The sequence below is a fragment of the Megalops cyprinoides genome, chromosome 12 (genome assembly GCF_013368585.1).
Source record: "Megalops cyprinoides isolate fMegCyp1 chromosome 12, fMegCyp1.pri, whole genome shotgun sequence".
In the NCBI taxonomy this organism is placed as follows: domain Eukaryota; kingdom Metazoa; phylum Chordata; class Actinopteri; order Elopiformes; family Megalopidae; genus Megalops; species Megalops cyprinoides.
Window position 1 is genome coordinate 11279265 of NC_050594.1, and position 20429 is coordinate 11299693.

A 20429-nucleotide genomic window follows, 5' to 3' on the forward strand; every position below is an offset into this window, starting at 1 on the left:
TTATCTTCAATTTTTATTCGACTGAAAATGGCAATTAAAGTCAATAACTAACGTGCAATACACTTAACCCTCATTGCACCAGCGCATTACTCAAATCTTAAACTGCTAGAAGCTATGGGATAGCACACAGACTCCTTCTAGCGCACACACTCATTAAATTACATACCGGTCCCACAATACACACACAATTGTATCTCCAGTAATTAATGAAAAGAATTATACACATTTTCTCAACTGCAGCAATTTTTGGAACATTGTCTTGGAACAGTGGACTGTGGAAGGTAGACTTCAGTTCATTTATTCAGCCATTCTTTCCCTGACTGTGTCTATCTAAGACCACTTTTCTTCTCTTTTCTTTTCCTTCAGCAGCATTGTAGCATTTCTGTGTGGACCCTGAGTGGGTGCCTTTTTAAAGAGAGAGCATGTCTGTGCATAGAAACCGGCCTTAATGGTTCCCTCCTAATGAAAACCTCCTCACTAGAGTCCCTCGGCAAACAGGCCCTGTGCGCCACACTTCACCCACCTTAATTTATCCCCTCCTGCCTTGTAGCGTGCCACTCGGGCCAGGAGCAGGGGCAGCGACACAGAGTCCAGCCAGCGCTTCTCATACCGCGCCTCATTAACGGAGGGTGAGCAGGGTGAGTTGAGGGAACAGGGGGAGAAAGGAGCCTCCATGGAATAAATGAGAGAGGCCATTAGCAGCTCACCCTCCCCACCTGTGTACTGCACCAATCACAGGGCAAGGAGGGCTGGGCAGACAGGAAGTGCTACTTGCTGCAGTAACATCTGAGTCAACATGCAACCGTGCAGCTCCCAACATCAAATAATACCCTGAAACATTACTTTATCAGTAAGTTTATTGACGGCCAATGTAAAGAATATATATGGACACCCTGTTCTTGCTTACTGCTGTGTTAACTGATCTCTTCCTTTTTACTGTCAACCTGCCATGGATTCCCCTTGTCTCCTGAGATGACCTGGTTGGGTTGTTCAACCCTTTCACCTCCCCTGGGTCCTCACTGAAGGAGAGCACTGTCTGTTTTCTAATTGCCTTCCATTGTCTCCTACAGATCCATCGCCTTCACCGTCACACTGATCCCACTCTTCCAGGCATTCCTCATCAAAAGCCATAAATGCATTTTTGTAATAAAACACATCCATTTCCCCTTTAAAAACATTTTATTTATTATTCATCAGCTTGTTTTCTGTTCTGAGCTAATTTAGATTCCTTGTGTATTAATATGTTAAATTCATGACCTATGTTTTTGAATCACCAACTGTACGTTAGGTTCACCACAACATCCTCCACACATGTGCAGAAGTGCTTAAGTGAGACAAATGAAACTTTCAAATAATTTCACACTCAGCCAATGGGTATTTAGATATTATAAGTCACCACAACTGTGGGAGATCTAATTGGAGGATAAGAGCACCTACACTTCTGTTATCTGAGCAACTTGCTGGCACTTGACCAGCCACTAGAGGATACTAATGAGCAGTGGGATGAAGTGACCCTGATGAACATATCCCAGTCACCCACTCGTGTTTTGCTGTTGGGGACTCATAGCCATTGTCAAACACAGCTCAGCCTAAAACTCGCGAAGTCTTGGACTGTAGGGCTCAGTGTGCATTTGGAAAAAGCGCAATGATCGAATGAGCCGCTTGGAAGCTCTTTTGCTTGTATTTTTAGTTTAAAGTGCAATATGTTGCATGCACTTTCAATCTGGACCTTTTAGTTAAATTCTAATTACATATTTTTTTATTTTATTTCCATTTCAGCTAATATACTGTACAGAATATACCCTGTATGAAATAGACAAGTCTAGCATTTCCAACATCAGTAATGTCAATGATTGTAATAATTTTCATGGTCATAATGATTACAAGGACCATACTCATTGCCATATAAAATCCCTCTCATGGTTTCTTGTTATTTTTTGCTCTAACAGCAAGTCTCTTGTTATTGAACACACCATATGATTGGATCAAAGGAACGGTGTAACCTATCAAAAGGTAAATTTCTCTGTCAACTGGTACTATGAGGAGTGAGCAACTGCTGCCATGTTTATGAAGATCCATGTTAGATAATTAAACTTGATTTGACTTTCAAGGCCCACCCTGCCAGGGACAGGCAGAGATGACAGAGGATGAAACATCATCTGTACGTCCCAACTAATTAGATTGACAAGTGACAGTGTGTTTTTACCCAGGACATTCTACCTAATAGGAATTAAGTTGACAATGACGTCCTTCATGGCTTCAGCCAGTTTGTACCTAGAGGTAGGTCTGAGGCACCGAGATGCACAGCTGTGATTGTTTGAAGGCATTTAAATGGATCAATGAGAGCTCCTCCCTGAGCATTACAATGAAAATACTGTCAATCATGTGAATGTCTAGGGACTCTCAAGGACATGCAGGTGTCATTAATTCTAATGGCCTAAGAATAACAGTCATAAACAGTACTGTACCCTGCGCAAAGTGACAAGGCCACTACGGAATGCTTCATTCTTTTAATCACAGCGCTGACTCTGAGGCCACTAACAGCCTCATGCTCCAAAATCACAGCACTGCGGGTGTTATTGTAACCAACCTCTTACAATCTTACAGTAATCTCACAGGTAACACTGTTATCAAAGCAAAACAAACACAAAATGCAATTCATTAAAAAAATCAGCCTTCTAAACTCAACTACATTTAGTGACAAGCTACAGTCACTGTGATCAGGAGACAATGTTTATTAATTAATTTTGCACAAGCATGTACACATGCCACATGTAATGCAGCAAGTAATGCAAAACAAAATTTGAACTGTAATACTTTTGTCCACACACAAGAACAATCCATAAATATTCTGTTATAACAGAAATATTCTGTTGTTATCTGACTTCTGACATCAAGAAGAACAGCCAAGAAACGGCTAAAATGAAATCTGTTCATTTTCACACTGAACAGAACAGAATAGAATAGAAATAATACGTCATTTTTGGCTCAGGAAGTCTGTTTTAAGACATGGGTTAGAAATTCTACAGATTTTAGAAACAGCGCATTTACATTAGACTTGAATACAAGTAGGTCAGCAAGAAAGTACTGATGGCAGTAAAACGGCTGCATAGAACCCAAGTAAGGTAGTGCAGCGTGGAAAGCACAAAAGAAGAGGAAGCATCTGATGAGGAGAACTCATGAAAATCACATGGAGTCAATTTAAAACATCAAGACCAACTCCAGGCCAGCCATCTGTAAGCTCACACCAGGTACTTCTGCACTAACGGTATACCGGGAAGAAAGGGAAGGAGAAGAAGACCGCAATCAATACTTTTGAAAATTTACAGAGGAGCCCTGATTCTTTCACATGGTGGTCTCCGGTCCTGCCAGGGCATGAATAATATAATAACTGCATCAATAATATATTATCTGTACACATTCTTTCCAGTAGAAGTACTACCTCTGCAGATTCCAACACATACAGCAGAGATTGTATTATTCACACAGAACAGGAAGCCTCTTCAAAAGAAATATTTTTTTAGATTACAATTAATACTCAATTTTGAAAGAATATGTAAAATATTAAATGATATTGACTTCCAATTGCCTTCTGATTGCCTATGGTTTACTCATAATCAATAATTTAATAATGTCTTTTCTTTACTTTATTTTGGAACAAAAATGCTATTATTGACCACAATGTTCACAATGGAAAAAACAGAAGGGAGATCGATCATGTAAGCATGCTGACTACAAGTCCTGGGCAGAACGTGGTCTAGATTGGAAAACAATCAGTGCATGATCCCATAAAGAACATACTGCATACTGTCATAATACTGTCCCACACTTTTTTTAATTTGTGTTTCGCCAAGCAGCTTCTCCAAATGCCAGGACATGTTACAGCAGCACCCATAATCGGGATTCATAGTTGATAATTTCATGTTTTGATTGATGTGAAACAATAAACACTAGTTTGAGAGTTGCATAGGTTCTAGGACTTAAAAGACACAGTAATTACATTACAGAAATGCATGAAACAATGGTATAATCAATGATATAATCAATTTTGAGCAAAAGCCCAGTTAAAACCACACCCCTGCCTCCATGGTCTCCCGGCAACCTGATATTGCAGTACCTGCTGTAACATGACATGCTCATGACAACAGTATGGCTCCACCCACTTCTTAATGCCCCATCAGAGAAAGCATTAATGGTCCAGATACGACAGAATCTACATAATCTATGATCAAAGATTGAACTTCTATATGAAATCTCACTATATCACAGAATCTACATGATCTATGATCAAAGATTAAAGTTCTGTATCTTATATTATCTGCATGATCAAAGATTAAACATCTGTACCTCATATATTCTACATATTCTAATCATATTTTATGATTCAAGATTAAACCTCTGTATCTCATATAATCTTCATGTTCTTTGCTCAAAGATAAACCTGTGTATCCTGTGTAATCTACATGATCCATGCTCAAATATTAAACATCTGTATGTAAATCTTTATCTCATTTAACACACATGATCTATGATCAAAGATTTACCCTCTGTATGTAACCTCTGTATCTCAGTATGCCTGACTTTCTAACAAACTGCACTACATTTACATTTTACATTTTATTTATTTATCACTACATGCTCAGAGGGGCAAGAGGAGTGAATGGATCCAGTCTAAGTCTATGTGACGTTGTCATTAGTATTTGCTTAACACTGCAGAAATCATCACTAACAAGGCTGCACCAGGAACTTTGCAAAAATTAAAAACCGCAAAAAAATTAAGTGTGCTTACAGTGTGGTTTGAATTTCCATTTAGCTGTAAACCACTGTCAAACAATGGTGAGGATGCTCTGCTGCTGTGGTCACTGAAGCGTTCAGGAGAACCTGAGGACAACAAGAAAAAGTAGGATGGGTTAAAGAGAAAGTGGGGAGGGCAAAGGAGGAAGTGGGAAGTGTCAAAGAGGAAGCGCTTAGCTGCTATCTTGCTCTCCAGACCTCCCAAATTCCTCTACCAAAGCATGGATCGGTACCATTCCTGTAGCTGAGATGACAGCCAAAGATATAATATCAGTTATATGAATTTGGTTCTCAGTGAATCAATCTTGTTGAGGTCTCCTGGTAATATCCGCTATGATCTGATAAGGTTCTCCTGTGGGTGGCGGCTCCTCACATTTTTTCAGGTGGGGTGGCAACCGAAAACAAAAAAAAAATCACCTTTAAAACTCCATCATGCTTCCAAAAATGAATTGAAAATAAAAGTCTGGATCCAGATCTGGATTCAGCTCAGTAAGGTTTCCAGTAGGATAAATTTTCATCTGTCACAATGACAGACAGGGTTGAACGTTTTGTCATTTATAAATTCCATCTGTCTCTACTGTTATAGTTCAGCAAATCATTGTTTCACTGGAATCAAAGTATCAGCAAAACGACAGCATTACACAGATATACTTTTACGGGGTGTTGGCAATTCTGATTGATATTGACATGTTCTACAATGAACACTTCTGGCTATGGCTGTAACAATCACTGAATTTTGCAATGACTTCCATGAGCTATAGCATGCACTACAGGTCTGAAATACATAAAACCATTATTCAAAAACATTATATTAATTCAGAACTATTTATTTTAGCTTTTTAACTTAAAAAAACTAATTCTGAACATCAATACTTGTCAATCAACAGGACACTGAAAAGTCTACATAATGATGTGTTGAACAACATTTGTGCTGTTGCTCATCTGATAACAGCCACCTTGGCAAATGTTTCCTGCAATGCAACATTTAATGCATTGAATCTATAACAGGCTTTTTGTTAAAAGAATTCTGCAAGGCTGCTGTAAGATAATAAAGTCACCATCCTTCATACCCCTGCAGTTTTTGTAACCTGTTGGTCCCTGCTGCAGTCTCTCATTGTTAACTGTAGATACATGGTCTCTGAAAAGATTTCTGAAAAGATGCGCCTGCTTTGGGGACCTCCCCACCGTTTTTCCAGGTGCCAATCCTATAACTCTCATCCAGTTGTCTAGCAATATTCAGTCTTCCCAAAACAGCTGACTTTATTGCAGTCTGCATGTGAGTTATGCCAAGTTCATGTTCAAGTGGGTATCATATGTCTCCAGGCTAAACTGCAGGGGATCTTGAAGTAGCAGCAGACCACTGAGACAAGGCATGCAGGCCCATCGCCATGTGATATGCCCCGGCACCCATCTACCAAAACAGCCACCTGCAACTGCGCAATCACACTGGCAGCTATGGTCTTAATCCTGCATGTAGGCAGCTCAGATGAATTAGTCTTTTGACAGTTGAATAGAGGCAACAACATCATCCGGCAGCACCCTGAGGAATCAAGTGGCCCGGTCTAGGGACAGCACTGCTTGCTCCACATGGAGTGTGGCCTAGAAAAGACAGCCTCAAGAAAGCTTGCCTCATTGCTCTTAAAAACTGTCACTACTCTTAAACACGGTGGTGGCTGTGCTCTAAGTACATGTACAGCATTTGTCTATTCCCATCCAGTCTTTTCTAGGGGCACTGCCCCTGCTGTGGCCAACAAGCATCCCTCTACACAGTCAAAAACACAAAAAAAGGAAACAAGCTTTGATTGCTAGAACACTTGCACAATGATGGACTCAGATGGTAACAACTGACCACAAAGATTATCTGCTCTTGTAGCAAGAGAGCTTGCCAGACCTCTGTATCTCATATACTTAGCAGTGTCATTCCAGCACTTAGCAAAGTCTGCTTTGCAGAACAGGGATCCCTGGCTGTGCACGGGGCAGGATACACTCTATTCTGGTCAGGGAAAGCCAAAGCAGAGAGCTGCCTCTCAGACATCAACATTTCAGTCTGGAACATCATCGCACCAGCCTTCCAACTGGCCATTCAGATCACCTGTTGTCTCTACATGTACCTATCAATAGCAACCAATTAGCCCCTGTAATCACGTATATGCCAAACTGGATGGAAGACCTCAATGCAAGAATCTATCACATTCAAGATTCCAGGAGGAGAGTTCCTGGGAAACATGGAACTGGTGACTGTAATGATAATGGCTGTATCTTACTGACACCCACATTCCAAGTACAGACATCAACTCAAATACATACTGCTACATCAGCCAGAAGCAAAATATGTGCTGCACACCAGTCATGGGGAGTGCTGACTCCTATACAACAGACTGGTCTAAGAAAAAGTCACCATCAAACTACCTCTCAGGAAGAAGGGTCCTTACACCAAAAACTTCCAACTTGATGGATTCCGTCTGTTCATGGATGAATTCCAAAGCTGAAGACGGGGATATGGGAAGATCAAGATCTTGGTACTAATGCATGTTCTGTCCAACAGGTAGCCATAGAAGACACATAAAATGAAGCCAGAAGTATATAAGCAGGGGGATATACACTTCCAGACAGGCTTATAGGCCTACTGTCATTATCAAGAATGGCACGGTACCCCCAAGTTCTCTGGGATGGAGTGACTGTCTTCCATGATTAAAACATGGGAGAGAAATCAAACTTCTCCAACTACTATGGAAGCAGCCTTTACTCAAACTAGGGGGAAATCCTACCCAGGGCTCTACTGAACAAACTCGTGCTCACCATTTCTAAAGAAGTCCTTCTTGAAAGCCAGGATATGATTTCAGATATAGTGTTTTTCCTGAGACAGATAAAAGAGGTAACCAGGGAGCAGAACATGGGCCTCTATGCTGTCTTCATTGACCACACCAAGGCCTTTGATACAGTCAGCTCGGATGGTCTCCGCAGAATACTACAAAGCTGGGCAGCCCTCCCAAGTTCCTCAACATTCTCTTGCAACTACATGTCGGACAGAAAAGCCAGGACAAACACAACAGATGCCTGTCAGAATGTTTTCACAATGGAATCAAGAAAGGGCACATGTTCAGACCAATGCCCTTTTCCATCCTCATCAACTTGACACATCGAGATGTAAAGGAAGGAGGGACTAAAGGCATCTACATCAGACTCTGAATAAGACAGGCTTTTCAAACTTTGTCGACCAAAGACCAAAACCACAGATGGACACATTGTGGAGCTGTTACTTGCAGTCGGCCGTGCCCTCCTGGAACACACAGTGGAGACCTCAGCTAAATTCATATTAAATCCTATTAAAACTTTAAACTTGAAGTTGGAGGTTAGATATCTCATGGCAATCTTAACACTAAGAGCGAGGTAAGAAATTACATATTAAAAATATTATCATCTCTTTTATCATGGAAATACAGTGTAAGTTGTTTTTATCACTTACATTCTGATAAAATCATCCACAAATTTCACAAAAATTACTTCAACTTGCTGTTTTACGGCCTCTCCAGTTATATCATCGGACACCTGCAGCTCATACAACATGCACATTGTCCCAGAAGTTTGTTTTAAGAGCAGGGTACAAACCGATGTTAGGTTTTGTGCCCTTAAACTGTGGAATGCACTCAAAAAAATATCACACTCGCTCTCAATTCCAGTGCTTTATTTCTCTTAATCCTTTTATGGGTCTCCTTTATTCTAGTATTTAATTTTCAACTGCTGTTGTTTATGTAGATATGTCAAATTTTTAGGTGTCTGTCAAATCATTTATGTATAGTATCTCATTTTTATTCTGTCTTTGAAACTCCCACAGCACTTTAGGCTACAAGGGTGTGAGGGGTTAAACAGAAATAAAGAAATTATTAAGAAAATCAAGGTGCTACATCAGCCTCCGCCCCAAGGTGTGTACTACCCACCATCAATTAACACTGATAACAACATTCTCAATGCAGTGGCGTAATTCACATCTCTGAGCAGCATAATGTCCAATGACGCATCCATCACCAAGGACACTGGCAACAGACAACTGACAATTTATATTACTCAAATCAGCTGTAATAATTGTGCAAAACAAACAAATCATTCAAAGTAATGCTTCTTGACATTATTAGTTTTTCATTTCATTTCTGCCTCCCTTACTTATAATTGTGTCAGTTTTTTGCCTGCATTTATGAACTCACGTGCCTGTGCTGTTTATTGACACTTGGGTGCCTATAGGGACACCTGGAAAAAAAAAATGAATGTGAAAGTGCCACATTCCCAGGCATTTACAAAATTCTGTTTGATTGGGAATACCTCAGATCTGGTCTTAAACTCATTATTTCTGCCTTGTATGTCTGGCTCCTTTTCAAAAAAATGCTTTGTAATCTTGTGGTTGAGTGTATAACATTGCAGTGTCCCTTTAAATGTAGGGATCCAGGCCTGAATTTCGGGTGATTCCACAATAAACAACTTGGCAATGACTGCCGTCAGGGCAATTGTGTTTCGGTTGACTTTGCTTCTTTCACAGCTGCGGCCCAGACTCCTGTTCTTTTAGTAGCATTTAAGGATAACTTGCTCTGGATCACATAAGCCTTACAGGGGGACACAGAAGGGAAATTACTGAATTGTAAAACAGGTAAAAAGTTTCACATAATTATCACAGTTCTGTGAGAATACACCCACTTACTCATTTCCCCTGCCAATTCTCCTTCCTTGACTTGTTATATCTTCCTCACCTCTCTAACAGGTCTCTAACCTCTTATTCTTTATCATGCACTACCAGCACTGATCCTTCCCAAATTACCATAGGCTACCTAACTTTCCTGTTTGATGTGTGGACCCGTGTCAAAGGAAATGTGAATACATGATTCTTTGTAAATGTGTTCAGCGAGAAGTGTCCCCATAATTGCCTTGTGAATGCATGGAGTTTCTTTTAGTTGGGTTTGGCCATAACAGTTTCTTGGCCCTTTCAAGTGTCCTTGAATCCAAATGATAGAAATAAATGAAAGTGTTGCCTTCAAGTACAGTGACAGCCACTGTGGAGTCAGGGAAACTGGTGAAGTCCAACACCTTACGTATTCATTGGTAATACTTACCATAAGGGTCCTAAGTATCCTGAGGTAATACGTGACTCATTAACTAACTCATTAATGTTTAGTCAATACAGTTAATACATACAAACTCATTAATGTTTAATCAATACAGTGAACGAACTGTGCATGTTACAGTTTTGGTTCATGTTAAAGTTAAAAGACCCTTATTGTAAACTGCAACACTTATGTTAGCAACGTCTTCATTTATACCTCTCTGTTCAGGTTCAGCTGAAAAGCATTATATTGCAGGAAACACGGTTCTGTATTTGTTCATCGTAATGTGGAATCCCCTATACCTGCCAAGAATGACTAACAACTGAGCTGTTCATGCCGGTTAGGTGAACTGGAATCTCAGAGAATTATATTGCTTTTAGTACACAAGCTCAATTACTGCACTGCCCCAAAAAATGATCTTTGGCGCTCAATACAGTAACATGCATTGCGTTCCGTTGGCACAGTCAACGAAACTTAAATACAGTAGCCTTTTCATTCATTGCTGCAGAACAGAAATGAAAGTCAGATGTGATTCAGTGTAACACATGTTTCTGTATCAACACAGAATCCATATAAGTATTTAAAATGTACTTTAGCTAACCTAGCTAGCTAATATTATTTAACTAGCAGTGATGCTGTTCACAAAACCAAATTGTTACACATATCAATACAATGAATTAACATTTTTTAATTAACTGTATTACTTCAAAGCCTCACAATATATAATTGTACAGTAACTTACAACCTCTCAATACTTAACGTTTCCCATGTAATGATGCTAGCTACATGTCTGTAAACAAACAAGGCGTTCCCACATTCTGACAGTGATCACACCCTATTTTGTCTGGAAAATTAGTTGGACAAGGAGTCACTGCCTTCTTTGTTGCATCATTAAGGTTCGCCTTCTGTGTTCCTACTTAAGGGGGAACAGGATTCATTTATATATTACAACAGTTCATTTTACAGTACAGTGTCTAATAGTGCATTATTTATTCATGCTGCTTGTTCCCGTTGTGCGGACTGCTCGGTTGCTACAGTAGCTGGCAAATTAGCCTCCATTCACCAGCTTCCGCTCTCTTACCTAAAGGAAGCTTCAGGAATGACGGCGCCTCACGGAGGAACCGGACAGTAATGGTGACTTCCTCCCCAGCGCTCCGCAGGAGTTGTACCTGTTGGCAGGTGCGAGTCACAGAGAGAGATGACCCTGACAGAAGAGGCAGAACACGGGCAGTCACACCTGCCAAAGAATATCACCCAGTATGCGTAAACTGTAAACTTCCACAGACTGGACATTTGATCTGTTCAACTTTTTTTTTTTTTTTTTTACTGACCTGCGTGCAATCTTGTTGCATTCCCAGTCATTTTCACACACTTTGATCATTTTCAACAAGCACCTTAACCAACTGAGGCACTCCAGAGCCCTGTTAACTTGGTATTTAATGCAGTCCATGTGCTCAACACTTGAGCTATGTTTGTCTCCCCAAAAGAACATTTTATAAAATGCATGAATCTAATTACAGAAAGATGTATCACCTTAGACAGGCCAACATCACAGCATTTTTGCTCTGCAATAGCTCCAGATCATGTTATTTGATTTCTTTCTCGATCTCCAATAGGCTCAGGTCATATTTTTTTTTAATGGGGAGATCTCCTTTTTACTCAAATATAGCCTCAGACCATGTTAATTAACAGGGAGATTTACTCTGGTTCCATCACACAGTCAGAACATGTGTTCCATGCTTCATAGGTTCTTTTTATACATGGAGTCCTCATAAAACTGAAGATCATATCTTAAACAGTGCCTTTTATGTCACACTGTTAACACAATGATGTCACAGTTAGAGCACATGCTGTTGCATGACATTCAGGTCATTGTGAGAATACATGCTGTTATATGACTATGAAGTCACTGTTTGAACACATGAAATGGTTATCACATCACAACAAATATGACATCACACTCACCACTTCCTCATGAGTGGCATTTTCTACATTAATACCATTGACCTGAAGACATAACATCAATAAATGCATTAAAAATGTAACATTTTAATTAGAAAATATGTAGGCTATTGTCATCTTTCTGCAGCAAAGGGATCATAAGAATATCTGAAAATTGTCAACATGTATGAAATGCTACAATTCTGAACACATATTTTTACTTTCCTTTTATGGTGTATCAATCAGAATAAATAATTTTAATCATCATATGTAGATCTTCTCCTTACCTACTATTCCTATTCTTAATCAAATTCAGCAAAGTGTGGTTTAAGCCAATAAAGTGTACACTCTTCTATACAGAGGTTTGTTTTACAGCATATACTGTACATACACATATATAGATAACCTGACCTACATTAATGCATCATCTGTACGCTCAATCAGTATACAAAGAAACCAAAGATTTTAAACTGGACATTTTCAAGATTATCAGAGATTCTTAATGCAAACATGGTCAAGGAGTCATTGTAACCTCAAACATGGGTCAGTAGCAGTGATCACCACAGAATACCATGAGAAACTGTGCCGCTGATTAATTCAAATGCTAACAGCTACCATGCCATTTTACAGCCCAATCACAGCAATAAGATGTGTAAACAATTACAGTAAGTTAGTTCCACTATAGTTCCACTTTATACGTACTTATTAAACTTCAGGCTCCTCTCATGAAATCAAAGGTTAACATGGTATAATAATAGAAAAAGAGGGTCTGGCAGAATACGCCCATTAAATGGCTCTGCCAGTTCTTCTTTAGATGCAGGACAGTTACTATGAACCACACTGACCTGTATCATGGCGTCTCCCACAAACAGCATTTCCGTTTGATCTGCTGCAGGCATGAGGCAGGGAGATCAAAGGTTAATGGAAAATTCAGGAAATAATTACATATTTCATGCATCATTGTGTCACGCTAATCTGCAGCAATACCCCCGAGCAACCAGGAACAAAACAAACCTCAGCCTGAGGCACAAAGCGCAGAAGCTCTCAGGGCCACGATGCATTCAGAGACCAGCTCATTAAAAACAACACAATGTCTTCAAAAATCATTTCATATTTAGATCTCAGCAATTCTGAAAGCTGGTTTTGTACTGCACATATCACACTAGCAGTGCACTGATAGAATCATTTAGAAGAAATGTTGATTTAATGAGAGAGATAATGAGGACAGTAACCCTGCTCAATTAGCATGAAAAGAAGAGAATAAAGAATTTTATCCTGAAATAAAAAATAGAGGGATCATTTATGACTTTTTCCACACACAATTAACTTCAAAAAATATTTTAAACAGAAGGAATATTTAAACAATAGCCCTCTCAGGATAATATATCTAATTAACACTTGGTACTGCAATAGTCACAGCTATGGGGCCCTCAGCAGCAGAAAAACCCAGAACAACTAACAAATGCAGAGGTCAGGGGCTATTTTGGTATTTTGGGACAGTGCAAACCTGAAATGAAGTACTGAGTTTCTACCTTGCTTTTTGTAAAGACTCCGACATACTCTTACCACAAATGCAAAGGGAAAAGTGTAATCAAGGGGTAATACCAGAACTTCTGACAGGGGGGTGATTATGAGAAAAATTAAAGACTTATTGAATAGACAGGGGAGACCTCCACACACAGACAGCCCTACAGTTACAATATGATATACATATATTATATATAGCTAGGTATTGCTATATATAGCTAGGTAGCTGACTCTCAGAGGTATGCACAGCAGAGAAGTGAGAAAAGCACAGGCAGAGTTCAGGTAATACACTATACATAGTATATTGCAGTACATTGCTATTGTATGCTATATATTGCTGTATATAGTATATTGCTATTATTTCTTTTGCTACAACTCCATTGCCTTGTGTTTAAGGTTTAGAAATGGACATATAAGAAATTTTTAATTAATTCCTGACCCATCCAGACATTTGCATTTTGAACCTTCCACACACTCGCTGAAATGATACAACCTGATACTGCTTTCAGACAACTGAAACCTCACACCAGCTGTTCCCTGTACATTGAAGGGTGCTGGTGCTGAAGACGCATGTCCTTAAATTAATGTCCTGATTAACTCTTCCTGTCAGGTGGGTGTTAGGCAATAACAAAAGTGTACTGGCATTAGCCAGAATAATGCTGTGTTTGCCACCTCGTCAGACTTTCCTGCCACAGCAAAATCTGCCACGTAAGGCAAACCAAACCTGTTTCGCTCCCGTCAGAATCTGGCTGCCTAACTTGCTGGCAGCATTAGTATTTTATGAGTCTGAGCACAAAGGAGTTGAGCATTGTTAATTATACTCAATGTCCTGTACCTTTTGAATGGAGAGTGTTGCATTGCGGGTTTGCTGACTTTTGAGTCGTTCATATTTTGGAAATTTTTTATTATTAAATTATTTTGTTTGTAACACATCTCTGCTAACACACAAAACGGGCTGTACCTGTGTTGTGGTTCTGTGAGGTGAGATGTACGTAAATAAGGGTGTGTCTTGGAACTGGAACAAAGGTTCTTTCACAGGTGAAGCAGCAAGCATCCTTTGTCACACACTCTTTATGAAACAGGCTGTCCCAGGCCATTTGGCCTTTGCACCAAGGGAACAAGCCATACTTAAATACCAAACACATGATTTGGGGAGGCCCTTTGATTACTGGCAGGGCTTGCATTTGTTACATATGTTTTTGCTGCTTAAATAGGGCCCTTAGAGAGTGTCAGAGGAGGCTAGCAAGGCTAAAATGTCTAACTGGGTTTAACGGCTTATTCTCATCGATAAATTTAGGATTTTATTATAGCTGGGTAGCTGCCTATCAGAGGTATAGACAAGGGAGGAGGGAGGAAAGCACAGTTCAGGCAATACACTGCAGTGCTTTTTTTTTTTAAAAAAAAGGAGAACATATTACAAGTTGGAAGTTTTTGTGGAAAATGGGAGCTATGACATATTACAGATACATGGCTGAACACAGAGAACAGGGATTAGTACAACATTGTAGGGTATGAGCTGTTCAGAAAAGATTCAACCAGTAAAAGAAGAGGTGGTGTAACACTGTGCATAAAAGAAAACCTCAGTGCACAAAAAAAAAGCATGAACTGACTTCTTAAATCACAGCAAAGATATAGGTTTAATCACTGGGGGGAAACTCAGGCCTAAATGTAGGAATATGTTATTGGCCACCAGGATCAGATCATAATATGTTCTCAGACAAAAAAAAAAAAATTGACAGGAAGGAGACTTTGGGTGAATTGGTCAGGAAGTGGACAATTTGAGAAGGTGTTGTAAATGTTTTTAGGCAGCGTGTTACCTCCCCTACTAGAGGCAATTCATGCCTTTACTTTTTTGTAATAATCCTTATTCAAATTGCAGTACTGATGTAGTGGAGCCTCTGGGATCTAGCGACCAAAACATAGTCACATTCAAGGTATGCTAGAAAGTCAAAGCAAAGATTTTTAATTTTAGACCTGCTCATAATAATGAGATTAAATCTATGCAGCATTGACTGGGTAACACTTATGCACTGCAGAACTGTGAATGAGAACTATTTCAAATTCAAAGAAATATTCTCAATCTGCAGATTACATTTGGATAGAGTCTTGGATAGGGCTCTCAAGATAGAAAGTCAAAAAGGAGGTTAAGTGCATCAAAAAAGTGAACGTGTTTTGCTTTATAACAATACAGATATTGCAGATGCAATGTGCACTTTGCAGGGAGCTTCACCAGGGAGGTGACTACATGTTTGCCTTGAGTTAGATCTGATATGCAGGAAACATTAGATAAAACTGTAGGAAGAGCGTGAGACAGGCAGAAGACAAAGACAACATCTCTAAACCGCATCATCAGCCAGACTTGTCAGCTCACTCGACCAAGCGGAACCTGTCCGGTGCTGCCGGCCATTCCCCAGTCAAGCAGGTGTTCCCAATCGTCACATAACAAGCGGCTGTGCTTACAGATGGCAACTCGGGAGCAGCAAGAGACTGCTTCTGATGCCGACCCGCCTCAACTGCAAGCCTCCCTCTCCTCTCTCTCTAGAGACAGCGACTCCAGTGACAAGTGAGAGTCACCACAGACGGTCTGGTGGGAATCAGCAACCTCTGCTAATGAGGTCCAGTTACCTCTGCCGCTGCAGCCACTTCACCCCACATCAAAACCAGACCTCATAACTGTATAATTTGCCAAGGCAGCCAAAAGACTAAGTGTGTGAAGTTGTGTTTGCTCAATAAACTTCCTGTCTTCTCTCTTTCCATGCATGCCACATGCTTACTCCCTCAGTGTGGTGGTACAATCATGAGGGATAGGTTACAATTATTCTTGGAATAAAACCTGACCATAAAGAACAATCAGCATGGTTTCCACAAATGGAGATCGTGCTTAACAAATTTTCTTGACATCTTTGAGGGAACTTCTAAATGGGTTGACTTAAATCGGGTTTACGTGTGTGTGTGTGTGTGTGTGTGTGTGTGTGTGTGTGCGTTGTATACATCTTTGTATAAACTACTCATTCAGAGTTAATTTGTACTTTGCATCAGTCACTGCTACTTCTTTCCTTTTACAGCATGTGTTTGTGGTCATGTTTAAGTTAAGAAAGCAAGCCAGTACCTAATTTTTTGGAAATCTCTGAAAGTCACTCTCTCTTACACATACTAACAGAAAAGCTCTTCCTCTTCTGAAAAGTGCTCTGCAACTTTTCAGGTGGATAAAAAAATACACATTTTACAGCAGTTCTGAGGGGATCCATTGCATTCATAATAAACAATCCCTACCTATACACATCACTACAGAATGGAACACTGTGAGATATGGGATTGCGCGTTGATCTATCACTGTAGAATGGCATGTCATTTGATCCCGGATCTGATATGGTATTGTGTGGATGGAGTCTTTGGGGGAGCTCCAACGCAATCTTACCAGCTTGATCTTTGAAAATCTTTGAAATGACAACTGGCACTTTGTGTTCAGCTCCCCCCTGCAAGACACAAATGCAAATTAATGTTTAAAGCTTTACAACCACCCTTTTCTGATCACAATCGAGGAGGTGGAGTTTAACATAGTGCTCTTGAGAATTTTCTCATCCTCAATGTGACAAATCAGATGACCTTGCTTGCATCAGTACTCAAATGGGCTACACATGATTGATTATTGTTTAGAATAATAAGAAGAATATAAGGTCAACACGTTTATGTCAAATATTTCAAATTTGTGATAGTAGAAATGGTGTAGATAAGCCATACAAAGCTGGAATTTATGGCTGATTACTTTTTATTCACATGCAATGCATGACCAGCAGTGCCATTTACAATCCAGAGAGCAGATTTTAATCGAAGAGGGCCTATTGCTTATCTGTGATGCTCTGACTCACTGTGTGATTATATCCATGAAGACAATAATAATGATGAAAAAAGTCATTCAACCTACTTTGATACTCAGACCAAAGCCCCCGACAGCCTGTCTTCGAAGCACAATGGTTCTGCGCTTTAAAAAATGGGAATTTTGTTTGGTAAAACAATGATAACAATAATGTAATGCAGTGCTGTATAATCTGCTAATATGTCATGATGAAGAGACATTGTGCTGGGCAAATACATTTTCTTCATACAAAAAAACAGCACAAAAACTTCAAATTGTAAACAAGCATCAAGACCTGTCATCACTGTGGTTTGTAATATGTGAGTAATGCCTGCTGCCTTCATGCCGATTGGCTACGTAGACTATGCTCTGATTGTTTAAGGACCTCTTGTAACAGGAAGTTACAATGATTCCCCTCCTGACATTATAGCGCTCAGTAGTGCTTCATCAGTTATACTGAGACTCTCAGCAAGTCAGTTCTGTCCTGAAAATCATCACCAGTCTTTCTGATCCTATTTCAATCCTCAACATTATCACTAGTCTTTCTGATCCTATTTTCTAATTCTGTCTCCACACTTTTGCCATCATCCCCTGTCGTGTGATGATTACCATATGAAAAAGGTCTGAGTGACAAATTACCTGCAATTTCAAAAATCAACATCACAGATAACAAAATAATATGCCATCCAGCAACACTTTGGCTGTAGCTCTGTGTTTGATAGATCTCGACTTGTAATATTCCCTTTGGTGTAGAAAAAACCTCAGTACTTACATTTGAAAGGGATTCACCTCCGCTGACACACACCACATCCTGTTTCTGAATGGTTAACACTTCTTTTGCTAACTTCAGACGGATATCATAGGTATTTCCATTCTCTTCATTATAGAGCAGCGCTATTCCAGTTTTTGTCTGTGGAAAAAAAAGAGAATTTTGAAGGTACAATGACTTGGGAATAGGATTGCAAATGACGCACAGTTCTAACTACTGATTAGTTCATGGCTGAGATGGGCGATTATCAATTAAATGTTGTCAATGGGGTATGATATATGTTCAAGGTAACTAAGTTTTCCACCCTTTAATAGAATTTCGCTGTTCTAAAACATGCAATAATCACATTAATCTTTACAGATTACATGCAAAAAAATAACAATAAACAGGATACGTTTCCTCAAAAAAATCATTTTAGGCTTCTTTGTGTTTCTATGCCTGTTAACGCAAGCTGTCATCATGGCTAATCACCAATACACCTATGGTGTTTACCAGCAGGTTCCTCCTGACAAACTCATTCCATCATTAGTATCTCTTGGTAAGCCAATGAGGGTTTGGGTTTGGTGTTAGTTGTAGTATTTACAGAACATTTTACATTTTACGCGGTTTTGATTCATTACAGACGAGTCAAGTTTCCTAATCTCTCCAAGCATCAGAAACAAATTATTAGAAAGTATTTGAGAGCACTAAAAAAGATGTCTCTCATTTACTTTGTAAAAAAAATAAGCGCAGTGAAGTAAAGATGTGAAGATTTAACTGTTTGGTGATTTCATTGTACTGGAGTTGTCAGGGCACAGGCAAGGACTCAGGCGCGGACCACGAGAACTCCAGAATCCAGGCGTTTATTAACAGAATCGCAGAACAAGCAGGCAGTCCAAAACAGGCAGGGTCAAAATACCAGGAAGGCAGTCCAAACACAGTCAGGAATCAAAGCCGGGGACAGGCAGGGTCAAACCAGGTAGTCAGGAAGATCAGGTGAACAAGGCAGGACAGCAGGCAGGAGCAAGGTCGAAGAGCAGGCAGGGTCGATTCGGGGAACAGCGATCAGGCAGAAAACACGGCGGGAACGAGACAGGCAAAAACACACTGCGACGAACTGGCAACAAGACAGAGACAAGCAGGGTAGATATAGGGCTGGGCTGACGAGGAGATGTGAAGCAGGTGTGTAAGCAGGCAGGAGGGGATGATCGGGTGGGCGGAGAGTAGGGCAGGGCTAGAACACAAGGAAAACAAAAGCACATGGACAGGGAAAAACAAAACACAATAGCTAGGGGGCGGGAGCACTGAGAGGAGTTAAAAACAAACAAACCAACCATTAAACAAGCAATTTTATTTTTTCACACCTCGTGCACACACACAAAACGTACGACTATCATAATGTACCGTAAAGTTAATAAAGCACTTTAAAGATTATGCATTTTTGCATCTTCACACTAACATTCCTACAATCTATGTTTTATTTAAGGCAATACTCCTCTGACACTTAACTTTGTGCTACTTGTACCAAGTAGATGTGGAAGAACTAGTCCTAAAACAAATATTAAACATCATGTCATGTCCTTTTTCTTTGGGGGGGCACAGCATCTGCAGTAGGCTTTTCAAAGTCGTAGCTACTTCTTATAGCAATGATGGAATAAGCATGTGTCAGAAGTTAAAATAAGTTATAAACATAACTGACCAGTTGTTGGATTGCAGTCTCAGTTGAGCTGGGAAGACTCATTTTTCTATTGCTCTTTCCTCTGGGAGCACACTCTCTCTCCCTCTCTCTCTCTGTCTCTCTCAGGCCTTGCCAACAGGGAAACTGGAAACGTAATGTAAATCTCCAGCATGATGCCTCCTTCTGCCCCAAATCTGAAGTATTTTGGGGCTGATGTAGAAAGGGGGAAAGGAATCATGAGTCCCTTAGGCGTTGGTGGGCTATTGGGAAATCCCAGATAAAGATTTTTTGTCAACAATTTACTACTCATCATCATGAGGGTGATGGGGGACCTAGAGTGCAGTATATAGTGTAGGCAAAGGGGGCCCTTATGCAGACAATATTCATCCTAGTTTCCAAAATTCCAATGCATTTAAGGAACTTTTATTCCAAGGAGAACTAAATGCTTTTTGAAGTTTATAAAGCTGGCAATTTTTTTTTTTTCCCCACTGGTGGCCATGCTTATTACCATGTGGACACACATTCTCTCTACCTCTGTGTTAACAAATATTACGGCATGCCTTGTATGCCAAGCAAATCCTCCATATGTAGGAGGAGCCTTGCCCAATCAATCAATCCATTTCGGCATCTGCAATTTATGTTAAACCAAGCATTGGAACAGAGTAGCCATGTCTGCATGGAAGCAGAGCTACCCTCACAGTCAGTCTATGACAGACCAGCAGCCAAAATGTGAAGACACACTGTTAATTCCTAACCTTCCTCAAGAAGAGTCTGTTTTTTGTTATTATTACAGCC

The 20429-nt window shown here is 40.0% G+C and overlaps 1 protein-coding gene across 1 annotated transcript in view; it reads right to left on the bottom strand.

The window, feature by feature from the left end:
• sntg2 (syntrophin, gamma 2) overlaps positions 1–20429 on the bottom strand; it is a 46681-nt gene that overhangs the window by 22423 nt on the left and 3829 nt on the right. The window contains exons 2-9 of the mRNA XM_036542217.1: positions 17981–18118; positions 17278–17334; positions 16771–16828; positions 12671–12714; positions 11850–11891; positions 10966–11053; positions 4790–4881; positions 524–669 (exon numbers count right to left, since the gene is read on the bottom strand). Coding sequence (XP_036398110.1) covers positions 524–669; positions 4790–4881; positions 10966–11053; positions 11850–11891; positions 12671–12714; positions 16771–16828; positions 17278–17334; positions 17981–18118 — 665 coding nt within the window. The remainder of the gene's footprint in view (positions 1–523; positions 670–4789; positions 4882–10965; positions 11054–11849; positions 11892–12670; positions 12715–16770; positions 16829–17277; positions 17335–17980; positions 18119–20429) is intronic.